This window comes from Lucilia cuprina, chromosome 5 (assembly GCF_022045245.1).
Source record: "Lucilia cuprina isolate Lc7/37 chromosome 5, ASM2204524v1, whole genome shotgun sequence".
In the NCBI taxonomy this organism is placed as follows: Eukaryota; Metazoa; Arthropoda; class Insecta; order Diptera; family Calliphoridae; genus Lucilia; species Lucilia cuprina.
Genome location: NC_060953.1, coordinates 62,657,060 through 62,673,867, shown reverse-complemented (window position 1 = coordinate 62,673,867; position 16,808 = coordinate 62,657,060). Strand labels below are relative to the sequence as shown.

General features: G+C 32.3%; 4 protein-coding genes across 4 annotated transcripts; 2 read left to right on the top strand and 2 right to left on the bottom strand.

Moving 5' to 3' along the window:
* Positions 1–4,583: 4,583 nt before the first annotated feature.
* On the bottom strand, positions 4,584–6,585 carry LOC111684835 (carboxypeptidase B-like). The gene is made up of 3 exons (XM_046952573.1): positions 6,545–6,585; positions 5,019–5,909; positions 4,584–4,958 (listed from the first exon to the last, which is right to left on the bottom strand). Exons 1-3 carry the CDS (start codon positions 6,583–6,585, stop codon positions 4,628–4,630), a joined length of 1,263 nt encoding a protein of 420 aa, XP_046808529.1. The 3' UTR covers positions 4,584–4,627.
* Positions 6,586–8,488: 1,903 nt separating this feature from the next.
* LOC111684833 (carboxypeptidase B-like) lies at positions 8,489–9,988 on the top strand. Its single transcript, XM_023447047.2, has 3 exons — positions 8,489–8,589; positions 8,649–9,536; positions 9,619–9,988. Exons 1-3 carry the CDS (start codon positions 8,489–8,491, stop codon positions 9,986–9,988), a joined length of 1,359 nt encoding a protein of 452 aa, XP_023302815.2.
* Positions 9,989–11,094: 1,106 nt separating this feature from the next.
* On the top strand, positions 11,095–13,135 carry LOC111684851 (carboxypeptidase B). Its single transcript, XM_023447065.2, has 3 exons — positions 11,095–11,230; positions 11,296–12,183; positions 12,740–13,135. The coding sequence occupies exons 1-3, from the start codon at positions 11,148–11,150 to the stop codon at positions 13,044–13,046; spliced, it is 1,278 nt and encodes a 425-aa protein (XP_023302833.2). The 5' UTR covers positions 11,095–11,147; the 3' UTR covers positions 13,047–13,135.
* Positions 13,136–14,487: 1,352 nt separating this feature from the next.
* Positions 14,488–16,017, bottom strand: LOC111684830 (carboxypeptidase B). The gene is made up of 3 exons (XM_023447044.2): positions 15,867–16,017; positions 14,916–15,800; positions 14,488–14,846 (listed from the first exon to the last, which is right to left on the bottom strand). The coding sequence occupies exons 1-3, from the start codon at positions 15,935–15,937 to the stop codon at positions 14,549–14,551; spliced, it is 1,254 nt and encodes a 417-aa protein (XP_023302812.2). The 5' UTR covers positions 15,938–16,017; the 3' UTR covers positions 14,488–14,548.
* Positions 16,018–16,808: the final 791 nt, after the last annotated feature.

Genomic DNA, 16,808 nt, shown 5'->3' with positions numbered 1-16,808 from the left:
CTAGACTATAGACTAGACTATAGACTAGACTATAGACTAGACTATAGACTAGACTATAGACTAGACTATAGACTAGACTATAGACTAGACTATAGACTAGACTATAGACTAGACTATAGACTAGACTATAGACTAGACTATAGACTAGACTATAGACTAGACTATAGACTAGACTATAGACTAGACTATAGACTAGACTATAGACTAGACTATAGACTAGACTATAGACTAGACTATAGACTAGACTATAGACTAGACTATAGACTAGACTATAGACTAGACTATAGACTAGACTATAGACTAGACTATAGACTAGACTATAGACTAGACTATAGACTAGACTATAGACTAGACTATAGACTAGACTATAGACTAGACTATAGACTAGACTATAGACTAGACTATAGACTAGACTATAGACTAGACTATAGACTAGACTATAGACTAGACTATAGACTAGACTATAGACTAGACTATAGACTAGACTATAGACTAGACTATAGACTAGACTATAGACTAGACTATAGACTAGACTATAGACTAGACTATAGACTAGACTATAGACTAGACTATAGACTAGACTATAGACTAGACTATAGACTAGACTATAGACTAGACTATAGACTAGACTATAGACTAGACTATAGACTAGACTATAGACTAGACTATAGACTAGACTATAGACTAGACTATAGACTAGACTATAGACTAGACTATAGACTAGACTATAGACTAGACTATAGACTAGACTATAGACTAGACTATAGACTAGACTATAGACTAGACTATAGACTAGACTATAGACTAGACTATAGACTAGACTATAGACTAGACTATAGACTAGACTATAGACTAGACTATAGACTAGACTATAGACTAGACTATAGACTAGACTATAGACTAGACTATAGACTAGACTATAGACTAGACTATAGACTAGACTATAGACTAGACTATAGACTAGACTATAGACTAGACTATAGACTAGACTATAGACTAGACTATAGACTAGACTATAGACTAGACTATAGACTAGACTATAGACTAGACTATAGACTAGACTATAGACTAGACTATAGACTAGACTATAGACTAGACTATAGACTAGACTATAGACTAGACTATAGACTAGACTATAGACTAGACTATAGACTAGACTATAGACTAGACTATAGACTAGACTATAGACTAGACTATAGACTAGACTATAGACTAGACTATAGACTAGACTATAGACTAGACTATAGACTAGACTATAGACTAGACTATAGACTAGACTATAGACTAGACTATAGACTAGACTATAGACTAGACTATAGACTAGACTATAGACTAGACTATAGACTAGACTATAGACTAGACTATAGACTAGACTATAGACTAGACTATAGACTAGACTATAGACTAGACTATAGACTAGACTATAGACTAGACTATAGACTAGACTATAGACTAGACTATAGACTAGACTATAGACTAGACTATAGACTAGACTATAGACTAGACTATAGACTAGACTATAGACTAGACTATAGACTAGACTATAGACTAGACTATAGACTAGACTATAGACTAGACTATAGACTAGACTATAGACTAGACTATAGACTAGACTATAGACTAGACTATAGACTAGACTATAGACTAGACTATAGACTAGACTATAGACTAGACTATAGACTAGACTATAGACTAGACTATAGACTAGACTATAGACTAGACTATAGACTAGACTATAGACTAGACTATAGACTAGACTATAGACTAGACTATAGACTAGACTATAGACTAGACTATAGACTAGACTATAGACTAGACTATAGACTAGACTATAGACTAGACTATAGACTAGACTATAGACTAGACTATAGACTAGACTATAGACTAGACTATAGACTAGACTATAGACTAGACTATAGACTAGACTATAGACTAGACTATAGACTAGACTATAGACTAGACTATAGACTAGACTATAGACTAGACTATAGACTAGACTATAGACTAGACTATAGACTAGACTATAGACTAGACTATAGACTAGACTATAGACTAGACTATAGACTAGACTATAGACTAGACTATAGACTAGACTATAGACTAGACTATAGACTAGACTATAGACTAGACTATAGACTAGACTATAGACTAGACTATAGACTAGACTATAGACTAGACTATAGACTAGACTATAGACTAGACTATAGACTAGACTATAGACTAGACTATAGACTAGACTATAGACTAGACTATAGACTAGACTATAGACTAGACTATAGACTAGACTATAGACTAGACTATAGACTAGACTATAGACTAGACTATAGACTAGACTATAGACTAGACTATAGACTAGACTATAGACTAGACTATAGACTAGACTATAGACTAGACTATAGACTAGACTATAGACTAGACTATAGACTAGACTATAGACTAGACTATAGACTAGACTATAGACTAGACTATAGACTAGACTATAGACTAGACTATAGACTAGACTATAGACTAGACTATAGACTAGACTATAGACTAGACTATAGACTAGACTATAGACTAGACTATAGACTAGACTATAGACTAGACTATAGACTAGACTATAGACTAGACTATAGACTAGACTATAGACTAGACTATAGACTAGACTATAGACTAGACTATAGACTAGACTATAGACTAGACTATAGACTAGACTATAGACTAGACTATAGACTAGACTATAGACTAGACTATAGACTAGACTATAGACTAGACTATAGACTAGACTATAGACTAGACTATAGACTAGACTATAGACTAGACTATAGACTAGACTATAGACTAGACTATAGACTAGACTATAGACTAGACTATAGACTAGACTATAGACTAGACTATAGACTAGACTATAGACTAGACTATAGACTAGACTATAGACTAGACTATAGACTAGACTATAGACTAGACTATAGACTAGACTATAGACTAGACTATAGACTAGACTATAGACTAGACTATAGACTAGACTATAGACTAGACTGTAGACTAGACTATAGACTAGACTATAGACTAGACTATAGACTAGACTATAGACTAGACTATAGACTAGACTATAGACTAGACTATAGACTAGACTATAGACTAGACTATAGACTAGACTATAGACTAGACTATAGACTAGACTATAGACTAGACTATAGACTAGACTATAGACTAGACTATAGACTAGACTATAGACTAGACTATAGACTAGACTATAGACTAGACTATAGACTAGACTATAGACTAGACTATAGACTAGACTATAGACTAGACTATAGACTAGACTATAGACTAGACTATAGACTAGACTATAGACTAGACTATAGACTAGACTATAGACTAGACTATAGACTAGACTATAGACTAGACTATAGACTAGACTATAGACTAGACTATAGACTAGACTATAGACTAGACTATAGACTAGACTATAGACTAGACTATAGACTAGACTATAGACTAGACTATAGACTAGACTATAGATTAGACTATAGACTAGACTATAGACTAGACTATAGACTAGACTATAGACTAGACTATAGACTAGACTATAGACTAGACTATAGACTAGACTATAGACTAGACTATAGACTAGACTATAGACTAGACTATAGACTAGACTATAGACTAGACTATAGACTAGACTATAGACTAGACTATAGACTAGACTATAGACTAGACTATAGACTAGACTATAGACTAGACTATAGACTAGACTATAGACTAGACTATAGACTAGACTATAGACTAGACTATAGACTAGACTATAGACTAGACTATAGACTAGACTATAGACTAGACTATAGACTAGACTATAGACTAGACTATAGACTAGACTATAGACTAGACTATAGACTAGACTATAGACTAGACTATAGACTAGACTATAGACTAGACTATAGACTAGTATAGACTAGACTATAGACTAGACTATAGACTAGACTATAGACTAGACTATAGACTAGACTATAGACTAGACTATAGACTAGACTATAGACTAGACTATAGACTAGACTATAGACTAGACTATAGACTAGACTATAGACTAGACTATAGACTAGACTATAGACTAGACTATAGACTAGACTATAGACTAGACTATAGACTAGACTATAGACTAGACTATAGACTAGACTATAGACTAGACTATAGACTAGACTATAGACTAGACTATAGACTAGACTATAGACTAGACTATAGACTAGACTATAGACTAGACTATAGACTAGACTATAGACTAGACTATAGACTAGACTATAGACTAGACTATAGAGTAGACTATAGAGTAGACTATAGACTAGACTATAGACTAGACTATAGACTAGACTATAGACTAGACTATAGACTAGACTATAGACTAGACTATAGACTAGACTATAGACTAGTCACCGCTGCATAATAACTTAAAATATTTCTGGGACTTTCATTTTTTTTAATAAATGTACTATAACTAATATAATCAAGCTGTTATAGCTCGTCGTATAATCTAATTAATGTAAGCGGCATAATTCTTTTAATAATTATCATAAAAGATAATCTACAAAATCGTCTAGATTAATTATTCGTCATTTAATGATAAGCAGTAATTGTTTTATTAATATTGTTTTTATTTTAATAAACAAAAACCATTAAAAAATGAATACTTCTGCACAACAACTTTAGCCATCGCCTTTATGCCCACCCAAGTTTCTTTGACAATATCTTCAATTTGTCTAACGGGGGGATCAAAACCAGAAAAACCTCCTGCTGGCAATTCCATTGCCATGGCCATGGGTATTTGTAAATAACCGGTAGCATAATCAGCTGAATCTCCCGATGTCGGATACATAACACTGTACGTATTGCCGTAGGTGTAGATATTATTTGTGGCTAAGATAATAGCTAAGGCACCTGCATCGGCCACATCCATCATATCGAAATAATTTTCGGGTAAATCTCTGAAAATGTTCAATAACAGAAAAATATTTATAAGTCAAAACTATTTACATTATACATACTTGGTATGACCATAGAGCAACAGAATATAATTTCCATAAGAATGCAAAGACAAATACCATTTCATACGATCTGCATAGGTAATCATAATATCACGAACTACTTGTGTTTCGGGTTCCGAAAATGGTTTATCACCAAAATAGGTATCATCACAGGGATCGGCGGAGGCTCCTTCAACTAAACCCCATTGAAAACCAAAATTACGATTAGGATCTGTACCATAACAATCTTGTGTGGAATTATTAGGTTTTCGTGTTTTACGCCAATAACGATCCTCTTCGTGTGTATATTCATAACCATCGGCATTTACCACCGGCATTATAATCCAGTCAAAATCTTGTAATAAATGTTTATATGATTCAAAATTCATTGTTAATTCATTCATTATGTGTAGAGCCATTGAGGGTGTTATCCATTCTCGAGCATGCATGGCAGCATCAATGAAAATAATTTTCTTATTTGGCACACCATCACCATTAGTAATGGTAATAATTTTCAAAGGTCTCTGTTCGTAAGTGCGTCCAAAAGTTTTAACAAACACACGAGAGGGATATAGTTTTGATAGATATTCCATATTTTCGTTAATTTCTTCATGACGATAATAACCTTCAAATACATTTAAGGGATATGTGACTGGGGATTTTCGAGAATTTTGCCAACGTTCTTTGACTATAATTTCCGAAACATCTTCCACTAATAAAGTATAATTTAACTCATATTTATCTAATATATAGCGTAATTCTTGCTCTTTATATTGGGGTATTAAAACTTTAGTTGGTTCAAAGGGCTGCTTAGCCAAATTAAGAAAATCAAAATTGTTTTTTAATTTCACAATTTCCTTAAGCATTTCCAATTGCTCATCGTTTTCGGCTTTAATCTCATAGATTTTATAGCTTAAAAATTTCCAAAAATAGTTTTTAATTTTATTAGATATTTTCCACAATAACTTACTCTTTATAATTTTTAAAAGCCTGTATTAAAGTTCCATTTAATAGACTTAGTACTAGAACAATTTTTATCAACGACATGATCATGTCAAGTTTTTTATTAAAACTGAAAATTGCTTATTAATTGAAGAATATATTTGGTAGATATTTAATGGATTTGTTTGTACCAATCAATTGGCTACTTTATAAATATAATTTTTATAATTAGTTTATCATTTTATTAATGTTATTGAACATATTGTTAGACGTTAGATATACATACCTACTTGCATTAACTTTTTATGATATAAATACATATAGTAGTTGGAACAACGTAACCGAAAACGTTTTTGAGTTATTACAAAACTCGAAAAGAATTTTCTGTTATATACATATTTACATTGAGTCGGCTCAATTCCAGGAGAAACTTTACTTACCCGTCATAAAAGGCAAGTGGAAGTATTTACTTACTTTTGGGATGCATAATTAATTATTAAGGTTTGAAAAATAACTGCTTAAAAATGTGCTTATTAAATAACTACATTTACCATAACTTCATAATAAAGTCTCTTCAACTTCCCCTCTACTAAATTCTCATTTACTCTGAATCCTCTTTGGTTAATTTTGCGATTTCTGGTTCCATATCTTAAACATCCAAAAAATGACAGTTGAACAAAGTCAACATATCGAAGATTTATTTTTAATAGATTCTCATTCACTCAGGACCCAGCATGTCGATTTTTCTTGGACTTGCACTCAGGGGATAACCCCTACTCATGTAGTGCATTGTGTTGAAACTGGGTAAATAGGTGGTGGGAGAGAGGAAAGAGAAAGAAGTGTTTGTATACATTTGACTCAAAACTCTTCACATCAAAGTGTCAGGGAATTCTTTTGCACGATGTTTCTTCCACATACGAACAGTCAGGCTGAAAGAATGAATGAATTAATTCTCCCTGTAATGTGTTGTGCGGTCCACTGGCCAATCGACACAAATGGGTGTGTTCTTAATGAGAGTCATGTACTGCGCAAAAATATACGAGCATCGGGAACGAGTTCCTTTATTTTAGACGACCACATTCTACAATAGTATCGATAGAACAGTAAAATACACCCCATGTCGAATAGCTCCAAAAAATTCTTCGAAGTTTTGGCCCAATTCGGTTGATATAACTGTTGTATATAGTATGATGATCTGATGGAGAGGAATATTTCTTACAGCGCTTCAAACAACCGAGAAACTTGAATGCTTTTCTCAATACAAAATATTAAGAGTTTCCAATTCCATAATATTTACACCACCTATAAATACACATGGACCAATATTATCTGCCATGCGTTTTGGTTAAACATTGAGTCTTACGGGCTTTTAACATGACCCCATTCAGAGATTATTATTAATTCGTTATAAAGAGATTTATTTATATTCCGCTTCATTGCCCGAATATCTATAATTGTTACCCACTTATTCTTCAGCCACGAATGTTGGAGTTCTCAACATTGTAATATCCCATATATAATTACGAATTCTGATCTTTAACTGATATGGGAGATCCAACGCCCATTATTGCAAGTTCAACCATTTTTTCCAATTTTTCATTCGGTTTTTAATGTCGTCCGTACAAAATAGGAACACGTTACCTTGGTCCTATAATTTTTTCCCAAATTGTTTGAATGGATTTGTCACAGTTTTTTATATAAAATTTCAGAACTTTAGTTATGTCAGTATCCAAGATAAACAACTTTAAACGCCCACTTTGGGAATTTAAAGAAAATCGTTTTAGCCGTTTAGACGTATATAGACTTTAATCGAACATTACTTTTCAATATATAGAGAGTAGAAGTAAGGACACAACTATAGTTTAAAGTAAAATATTGGTCCTAAAGTTTACCGATGGATTCAGAAACGAATTCTCAGTCGATTTAACAATATCTGTCCGTGAGTCCCTGTGATTGTAGTTATCAAAGTATAGATTGCATTTTTAAGATAATCTAACCAAAAATTTATTTTAAGCAGTAGAATACGTCTCTGGTCCATAATATCACCTAGCCCTCATACAGCCGAAACCCCCAGTATCGAATTTTTTGCGCTTATCATTATGTTAAGTTAGTTTCTCGTCTACAATTGGCACAACTATGTACGTTCAATATAAATCTTGAAGACACTGCCCCATATAATGACTATAGCCCCTTACATAAAGAGCCCCTTCAGAACATAAAATTCGAAACAAAATTTTGTAAGAATGGGCCTTTATTTCATAAATGGAGTTTTACATTGTCATGACACAAAAAAAACTCGGAAAATAATAACAAATTGTGCAGGTGTAAAGTTTTAAACCGAATTTCTGGATTAAATAATATCATAAAAATTAATATCTGCATATGCTTTTGTAGGGTAACGTTAAAGTAATTGAACCAAACCTTTTTTGTGGTACAACCAAAATTCAAAAGATAACAAATTGATAACACAAATAACATTTGCCACTAAAAAATATTGAGAAGTACTGTTAACCAAAACTGATAAATATTATTCTTTAAATTATGGAACAATGAATAGGACAATAACAGTAATCGCTCTACTAAAATTTTTCATAATTTTTAACTTTTTAACGTTCACTAATGGAGAAAATAACTATCAGAAATATGAGGGGTAAGTTTTTTAAAATTTAAACATTAACATTCATAAATAATTTAATTTAAAAATTTCAGATACAAAATCTATGAAATACACTTTAACAACGAAAATCAAAATATACAATTTATTAGAAAATTTCCTCAAATAACACAACAATTAACTACTAACCGTCCTAAAAGAGACACCTCTACGAGAGTTCTAATATCACCCAGAGAGGAATTGAAAGTTCTGAAGTATTTACAAAAGAAAAACATACACTTCGATATAATCAACCGCAATGTGGCCGAGAGTATACGAAATGAGCGTAAAGCTACCAATTACTCTGCCTCAGCTAACATTATCAATTTCGAAAGTTATCAGCGTTTTGACGTTATCAATAATTATATGGAGAACTTGAAAATGCAATACCCTCAACGGTTGAAACTAATGAGTGTAGGTAAATCATACGAGGGTCGCGATTTGAAAGCTATACTAATAACTAACAATACAGAGTCAGAAGTTAAAACAGCTGAGAGACCTTTGATATTCATAGATGCTGGTATTCATGCCCGAGAATGGATAGCTCCAGCAACGGCTCTTTTTATAATGCAACAACTGGTGGAGAATAATACTTTTTATGAAAGGGAGCTAACAATGTACGATTGGCTTATTTGGCCCGTGGTTAATCCTGATGGTTATGAATATACTCATGAGATCGATCGTTTTTGGCGTAAAAATCGCCGACCTTCGAATTTTTCTAAATGTTTGGGTGCTGATTTGAATAGAAATTTTGATTTCAATTATGCTTATTCGGGAGTTTCTAAAAACCCTTGTTCTGAAATTTTTTGCGGGGATGAAGCATTTTCTGAGTCAGAGTCAAAAGCATTAAGGGATTTGTTAATTAGTATTAATAACACATGTCGTATGTATTTAACTTTGCATTCATATGGTAATTACCTTCTATATCCTTGGGGTTATGAAAAGTAAGTGTAATTCATATAAAACATAAAACTATTGACTATTTTAAACCTATTTATATTTTCCACTATAAACTTTTTAATTTAGATCTTTACCTTCTACTTGGCCTTATTTAGATGCTGTTGCCAGCGCTGGTGCTAGTGCTATAAAAAAGGCTTCAGGTACCGTTTATATGGTGGGTGGTGCGGCAAATGTATTATATCCAGCAGCTGGTGGTAGTGATGATTATGCCTTTGCTTTGGCCAAAATTCCTGTTGTCATTTGCATGGAATTACCTTCAGGTGGTAACAATTTCGATCCTCCTTCCGATAAAATTCAATCAATCGTAGAGGAATCTTGGTTTGGAATACGGGCGATGGCTTTGGAAGCTTATGAATATCCTCTCAGAAATATAGCGAATAGTAATGTTTTTAGTATGTTTTTTATGTTGTGTGCTGTAGTGATATTAGAAGTGTGATTACAAAATAACTATTTGAATTAATAAACTATTAATAAATGAAAAACTAAATAGTTGATTTTATTAAATAAACTCATTGAATATATTATATATATCTTGTTTTCGAAGTAGTTAGTGTTAACTGTACTAAAACAAATTACTGATCTTGTAATTATTTCGTGGAGTGTTTTACACAAGCTCCTTAAGTTATACTTTACTCTTTTATATCCAAATCATGATGAAATATATATATTGCACAGTGGGTTTTGTCGCTCAAAACTATTTAAATTATAAGTGAACTACTAGTTACTAGAAGTGAACTAGAAATAACCTAGAACTGAACTAGAACTGAACTAGAACTGAAATAGAACTAAACTAGACCTGAACTAGAACTGAACTAGAACTGAACTAGAACTGAACTAGAACTGAACTAGAACTGAACTAGAACTGAACTAGAACTGAACTAGAACTGAACTAGAACTGAACTAGAACTGAACTAGAACTGAACTAGAACTGAACTAGAACTGAACTAGAACTGAACTAGAACTGAACTAGAACTGAACTAGAACTGAACTAGAACTGAACTAAAACTGAACTAGAACTAAACAAGAACTGAACTAGTTGAAAAGTTCCTTTTCTGAAAGTATTGATACTTTATATAAGAAATATAACTTTAAATATTGGACTAAATCTGAAAAATCCTCATGAAATGAGCGTTCGTTAAAGCGAAATCAACCTGTACATTATATTATAAGTTATTAAGATAAGTTTATAATAAATATAAGATGTTATCTCTCGTTGTATATACCAATATAAGCAGGTATCCATGTATGTACAATAAATAGCGATTATCTTAACTCGATAATCCAACAACGATCAATACACTGATCAGTTGTGGCATTCAAATATATTGTAGCCAAATTTCATTAATTCGTACTTATTCAAACTCTGTTATCGGTTAATAAACAAATATTGACCATTTAGAATTGCTTTTGTATGGTAGTGATTAGGACACACTAATTAGAAATTGATTAGATATCATTAATAATAATTGAATATATCTTAAACTAATAAATGCCAACAATTATTGCAAGCATAAAGCAAAGAATTCTTTAAAAATTTCAATTTAATAATTCAGTTTAAATGCAGCAGTGTCAAAGTAAAGTGGACAAGTTTTAAAATGCTGAATTTTCGATTAATGATGGTTGGCCTTTTATGGGCGAATTTATATTTTGTGTGCATAAATGCTAATAGTTATGACGGGTAATAAGTCCTTTAATATGCAAAAAAATAAATTTATTAATCATTTAAACAAATTATTTCTACAGTTACAAATTATATGAACTGCTACCGAAAGAAGAAAAGGATTTAAACCTTTTGAATAATTTAAAACAACAAGAGGAGCGCTATTATTTTTTAAACCCCCAAACCGTTATAGTGGAACCCAACAGCTTTAGAGAATTTGAAAATACTTTAAACAAGTATAATTTAAAATATAAAATAGTAGACGAAGATGTGGGCAAAACGTTAAAACGCAATTTTGAAGTAAATCGTTTGTTAAAAACTCTAAAGCCTTACAAGGGACAAGGCCGTTTAAGCACCGAACGTTATTACAGTCATGGCGAAATAAATGCTTATTTAGAATACTTAGCCCAATCATATCCCCAACGTGTTGTACTTAAAACAGTGGGCTATTCCTTTGAAGGACGTCCCATGAAGGCTCTCACAATTACTAATGGTCAGGGTAGTTATGATAAAAATGTAATTTTAGTTGATGGTGGATTTCATGCTCGTGAATGGATTTCACCAGCCTCGGCAATTTATGCCATTGAACAGTTAGTGGAGAACTACGAGGAAAATAAAGAACTATTAGAGAGTTACAATTGGGTCGTTTTGCCGGTAGTGAACCCAGATGGTTATGAATATACACAGGTGTCTGCTGATACTCGCATGTGGCGTAAAACTCGTAAGCCGTTATTCCATGAAGGTGCTATTTGTTATGGTACTGATCCTAATCGTAATTTTGATTTTCATTGGAATGAGGAGGGTGCATCCTCGGATCCCTGTTCGAATACTTTTGCTGGACCAAAAGCATTTTCTGAACCTGAAGCTATGGTAGTAAGGGATTTAATACATACATTTAGTGTTAAAGGTCAAATGTATTTGACCCTACATTCGCAAGGAAAATTGTTGCTGTATCCTTGGGGTTGGAGTGCGTAAGTATTAAGTAAAAAACAGGATCAACCTAACTAACTAACCAACTAAGTAATAAAACTAACAAACTAACTAACTAACTAACTAACTAACTAATTAACTAACTAACTAGCTAACTAGCTAACTAGCTAACTAGCTAACTAACTAACTAACTAACTAACTAACTAACTAACTAACTAACTAACTAACTAACTAACTAACTAACTAACTAACTAACTAACTAACTAACAAACTAACAAACTAACAAACTAACAAACTAACAAACTAACAAACTAACAAACTAACAAACTCACAAACTAACAAACTAACAAACTAACAAACTAACAAACTAACAAACTAACAAACAAACTAACTAACTAACTAACTAACTAACTAAATAAATAACTAACTAACTAACTAACTAACTAACTAACTAACTAACTAACTAACTAACTAACTAAATAACTAACTAACTAACTAATTAACTAACTAACTAACTAACTAATTAACTAACTAACTAACTAACTAACTAACTAACTAACTAACTAACTAGCTAACTAACTAACTACATTATTCCAGCGATTTACCCGATACCTGGGAAGATTTACACGAAGTCGCCACTGCCGGAGCAGAAGCCATATACCAAGCAACTGGTACCAATTACACAGTGGGTTCATCGACAACCGTTCTCTATGTGGCTGCTGGTGCTAGTGATGATTATGCTTTCAATGCTGGTTTTCCCATATCATTTACCATGGAATTGCCAGGAGCTGGTTCTACAGGTTTTGATCCCCCCGTTGAAATGATTGATGAATTGGTTAAGGAAACCTGGGTGGGCATTAAAGCCATGGGTCTTAAAGTTATTGAAAAATACCCAGTGGTATAATTATTACTTACCAAGTTACGATAATTAGGTTTAAAAATGAATATAATTATAATGTTATTAAAAGGTTTTTCTTTTAATTAATAACAATAGAAAAAGTTTTCTAATTTAAAGTATTTTGTATAAATTATATCGACTACACACTTTTGTTGTGTTAAGTACTACAACACTTGAATCGTTCAATAGAAACAAAATATGTTTGTATTTAAGTAGTATTAAGTGTTTTATCTGTTGAATTGCTTTAATTAATATCACAACCTGTCGTTTTGCGATAAGCTAAATAACTGCGTAAGTGTATGATGGATTTTACCTTATGGAACATTGTTGACTGGTTTAGGTTTTCATTGATATTTTCACTTTTCTATGCGATTGTTTAGTTTAGCATTGATTTAAAAGTGTGTCACTTGTAGCTACATTTCTCAAGTATTTCGCTTTAAGTATTGTATTATTTTATTTCTAACCCTTTTATAATTGTTTGGTTTTGCTAGTGATAACATACATATACTCTGTAACTCTATTGTTAGCCATTTGTTTTAGGTTAACAAAAGGCCCCCGTTGGTAGAGTATATTGGATGATAAAGTAGATAGTTAATGAATTTTAACTGCGGAAATAGTTTTGCTTTAAATTTCGAATTTACTTCATTACAATACAACCTTACGTAAATACATGTCATTTAAGATAGCAATTTATAAATTATATCCAAAATGCGGTCCGATTATTGTTTATTTTAAAAGAAAGTGCAATAACTCCGATATATATTTGCCAGAGATCGACCATTTAAAGCCATTTTTAAATCGCATAAAATAATTAAAATAACTCTTGATAAGATAAAAAATAATTAATATTGATAATTAGTTTGTCTGCTAAATAGCTGACAAAAACAATAGCAGGGCATGGCCGACTATTCAGTTTTTTTAAAAATGTGGATAATTTTTTTCTCATAGAGAATTTTTTCATGGGACTATAGGTTAGACTATAGACTAGATTAGACTATAGACTAGACTATAGACTAGACTATAGGCTAGACTATAGACTAGACTATAGACTAGACTATAGACTAGACTATAGACTAGACTATAGACTAGACTATAGACTAGACTATAGACTAGACTATAGACTAGACTATAGACTAGACTATAGACTAGACTATAGACTAGACTATAGACTAGACTATAGACTAGACTATAGACTAGACTATAGACTAGACTATAGACTAGACTATAGACTAGACTATAGACTAGACTATAGACTAGACTATAGACTAGACTATAGACTATACTACAGAATATACTATAGACTAGACTATAGATTAGACTGTAGACAAGACTATAGAAAAGACTATCGCAAAAATGTAAAATTAAGTCCTAAATGCTCAAATTACTGTTACTGGAACCAAAAACTTTGTTTGATCCTTCGATTCCTAACAAATTTAAATCCTCTTAATTTTTAATATCAATTAATTAATCTCAAATTTATTTCGTTTTGACTACAAATTCCTCATCATTTAATATTTGGAAATAATTTTCTCAGCCATAGCCTTAATACCAATCCAAGTTTCCGAAACGAAAGGTTCAATTTGGGCAGGTTTGGGATCGAAACCAGTGCCACCAGCAGGCAATTCCATGGTAATGGCAACGGGAATATTGGCAACAGCGAAGGCATAATCATCACTGCCACCAGCAGCGGCATACAAAACATTGGTGGAAGAACCAACTGTATATTTAGTACCAGTGGCAGATCTAATGGCGGCAGCACCAGCTTGGGCAACTTCATCTATATCTTTCCAGGTTGCGGGAAGAGCTCTTAGTTTAGGAAAAGAAAAAAAAGCAAAATAATTTATATTTTGTAAGTGTACTGAAAAATATACTTACGAAGTATAACCCCAAGGATATAGCAAATAGTTGCCATAGGAATGCAAAGTCAAGTACATCTTAGCACGACCGGTTAAAGAACGCATTAAATCACGTAGAACTTGAGTTTCAGGTTCAGAGAAAGCAGTAGTGCCCTTGAATGTATCCGAACAGGAAAGACTGGAGGCACCTACCTCACCCCAGTGGAAGTCAAAGTTACGATTGCCATCGGTACCATAACAATTGGAGCTGGAGGGTTTACGGGTCTTACGCCACATACGAGACTTGGTATGAGTGTATTCATAACCATCAGGATTGGCTACAGGAACAATAACCCAATCGTAGTCCTTTAACAAATTACTATTAGCCGAGTAGTTTTCCACCAATTGCTGAATGACATATAAAGCACCAGCGGGAGCAATCCATTCACGAGCATGAATACCGGCATCCATTAAAATAACTTTCTTACCAGATCTGCCATCGCCATTGCTAATAGTTATAGCTTTCAAATCACGATTTTCATAGGTTTTACCAATGGTCTTAACGGTAACACGACTGGGATAGCTTTTAGCCAACTCATCCAAATAGGCAAGAATCGCGTCATAACGTTGGAAGTTGGAGAAACTAATGCGTGAGGAAGTATCCAAAACGGTGCGCAAGAAGTTATTTTGGGCACGTTCCAATTCAGCAGTTTGACCGACATTTTCATCCACCACAGTAAAATCAAGACCCATTTTGTTTAAAGTATTTTCAAATTCAATTTGATCTTCAGGTTGGATCATAACACGAGCAGCTTCATCCATAGACTTGGGTAAGACAAAGAAGTCATAGTTTTCATTGTTGGCCAAACGATGTAAAACTTCCTTTTCAAAATCATTCTTGGCATCAATATCATAGATTTTGTAACTGTAAAATGTAAAATAAAAAACTTAAGATGTTTTTCTAACATTATGTAAAACTCCTTGAACTTACCCCTCATAGGTATCGGCCGAGGCCAAAGCAATGCTGCAAAACAGCACGCTTAACACAATTTTTGAAAACATTTTTCTATTGTTTCGTAGTTCTCCCTTAGACTGTCTCCAGTCGTACTATTTAATTTTTCCAAGTTTTCAGCTTTTTATACTGAACGTACTTTTTTCCCCAACCGCAAGTTAAAGAAATTAAATATAAAATTTCTTATCTCTCTGTGTTACTTTTGTTTAAAGAATTGTAGAATTTACCTCATTTCAATCACAAATCACTGCTTTGTATCTACCTATTCTTGGCATTTAGTAGTAATTTATATGTATATTTATCAATTTGTTTTCATTAAATTATCGCTACTGGACAATCTGTTAGTCAGATAAATTTATGATCATTTTTGAAAGTTAGATATTTTTGATTTAAACTTTTGATGGTCATATAGCACTGGGAACTCGTACTTAAATATTTAAATTTATATAAATTTTAATAATAATTTTATACAAATTACAGGTTTTTTTCCAATAAAAAAAGTTTTTTTCCAATAAAAAAAGTTTTTTTTTTTCAAAATTTCTTTAGTTTTCTAAAATTTCTTAAAAATGCTGTTTAATTTTCAACTTTCTCAAGCATTTGTATTGACTGATTTTTTAAGGTTCAATATCAATTCTATCAGATTTTTATCAGTTTCTAAATATTAAGTAGTATGTTATAGATATTTTCATATTTATGTAACCTACAAAATTTATAATTGTAAATGTAAATTTTTGTGGCCACGAGCCAAAACCGCCTAACCATGATTATAAGAATTAAAGTAAATATTTGGAAAAATTGTTATTGTTTTTAGAAAAACTAACTAACTAACTAACTAACAAACTAACAAACTAACAAACTAACAAACTAACAAACTAACAAACTAACAAACTAACAAACTAACAAACTAACAAACTAACAAAC

What these genes read in the sequence shown, in the direction of transcription:
- LOC111684835 (XM_046952573.1), bottom strand. Translation starts at nt 6,585, where the DNA reads ATGGAACCAGAAATCGCAAAATTAACCAAAGAGGATTCAGA. An exon ending in TTAACCAAAGAGGATTCAGA is followed by an intron (nt 5,910 to 6,544) that starts GTAAATGAGAAT and finishes GAAATTTTTAAG; the next exon opens with CTATAAAATCTATGAGATTA. An exon ending in TTGCTCTATGGTCATACCAA is followed by an intron (nt 4,959 to 5,018) that starts GTATGTATAATG and finishes GAACATTTTCAG; the next exon opens with AGATTTACCCGAAAATTATT.
- LOC111684833 (XM_023447047.2), top strand. Translation starts at nt 8,489, where the DNA reads ATGAATAGGACAATAACAGTAATCGCTCTACTAAAATTTTTCATAATT. An exon ending in AACTATCAGAAATATGAGGG is followed by an intron (nt 8,590 to 8,648) that starts GTAAGTTTTTTA and finishes TAAAAATTTCAG; the next exon opens with ATACAAAATCTATGAAATAC. An exon ending in TATCCTTGGGGTTATGAAAA is followed by an intron (nt 9,537 to 9,618) that starts GTAAGTGTAATT and finishes TTTTTAATTTAG; the next exon opens with ATCTTTACCTTCTACTTGGC.
- LOC111684851 (XM_023447065.2), top strand. Translation starts at nt 11,148, where the DNA reads ATGCTGAATTTTCGATTAATGATGGTTGGCCTTTTATGGGCGAATTTA. An exon ending in AATGCTAATAGTTATGACGG is followed by an intron (nt 11,231 to 11,295) that starts GTAATAAGTCCT and finishes TTATTTCTACAG; the next exon opens with TTACAAATTATATGAACTGC. An exon ending in TATCCTTGGGGTTGGAGTGC is followed by an intron (nt 12,184 to 12,739) that starts GTAAGTATTAAG and finishes ACATTATTCCAG; the next exon opens with CGATTTACCCGATACCTGGG.
- LOC111684830 (XM_023447044.2), bottom strand. Translation starts at nt 15,937, where the DNA reads ATGTTTTCAAAAATTGTGTTAAGCGTGCTGTTTTGCAGCATTGCTTTG. An exon ending in TCGGCCGATACCTATGAGGG is followed by an intron (nt 15,801 to 15,866) that starts GTAAGTTCAAGG and finishes TACATTTTACAG; the next exon opens with TTACAAAATCTATGATATTG. An exon ending in TATCCTTGGGGTTATACTTC is followed by an intron (nt 14,847 to 14,915) that starts GTAAGTATATTT and finishes TCCTAAACTAAG; the next exon opens with AGCTCTTCCCGCAACCTGGA.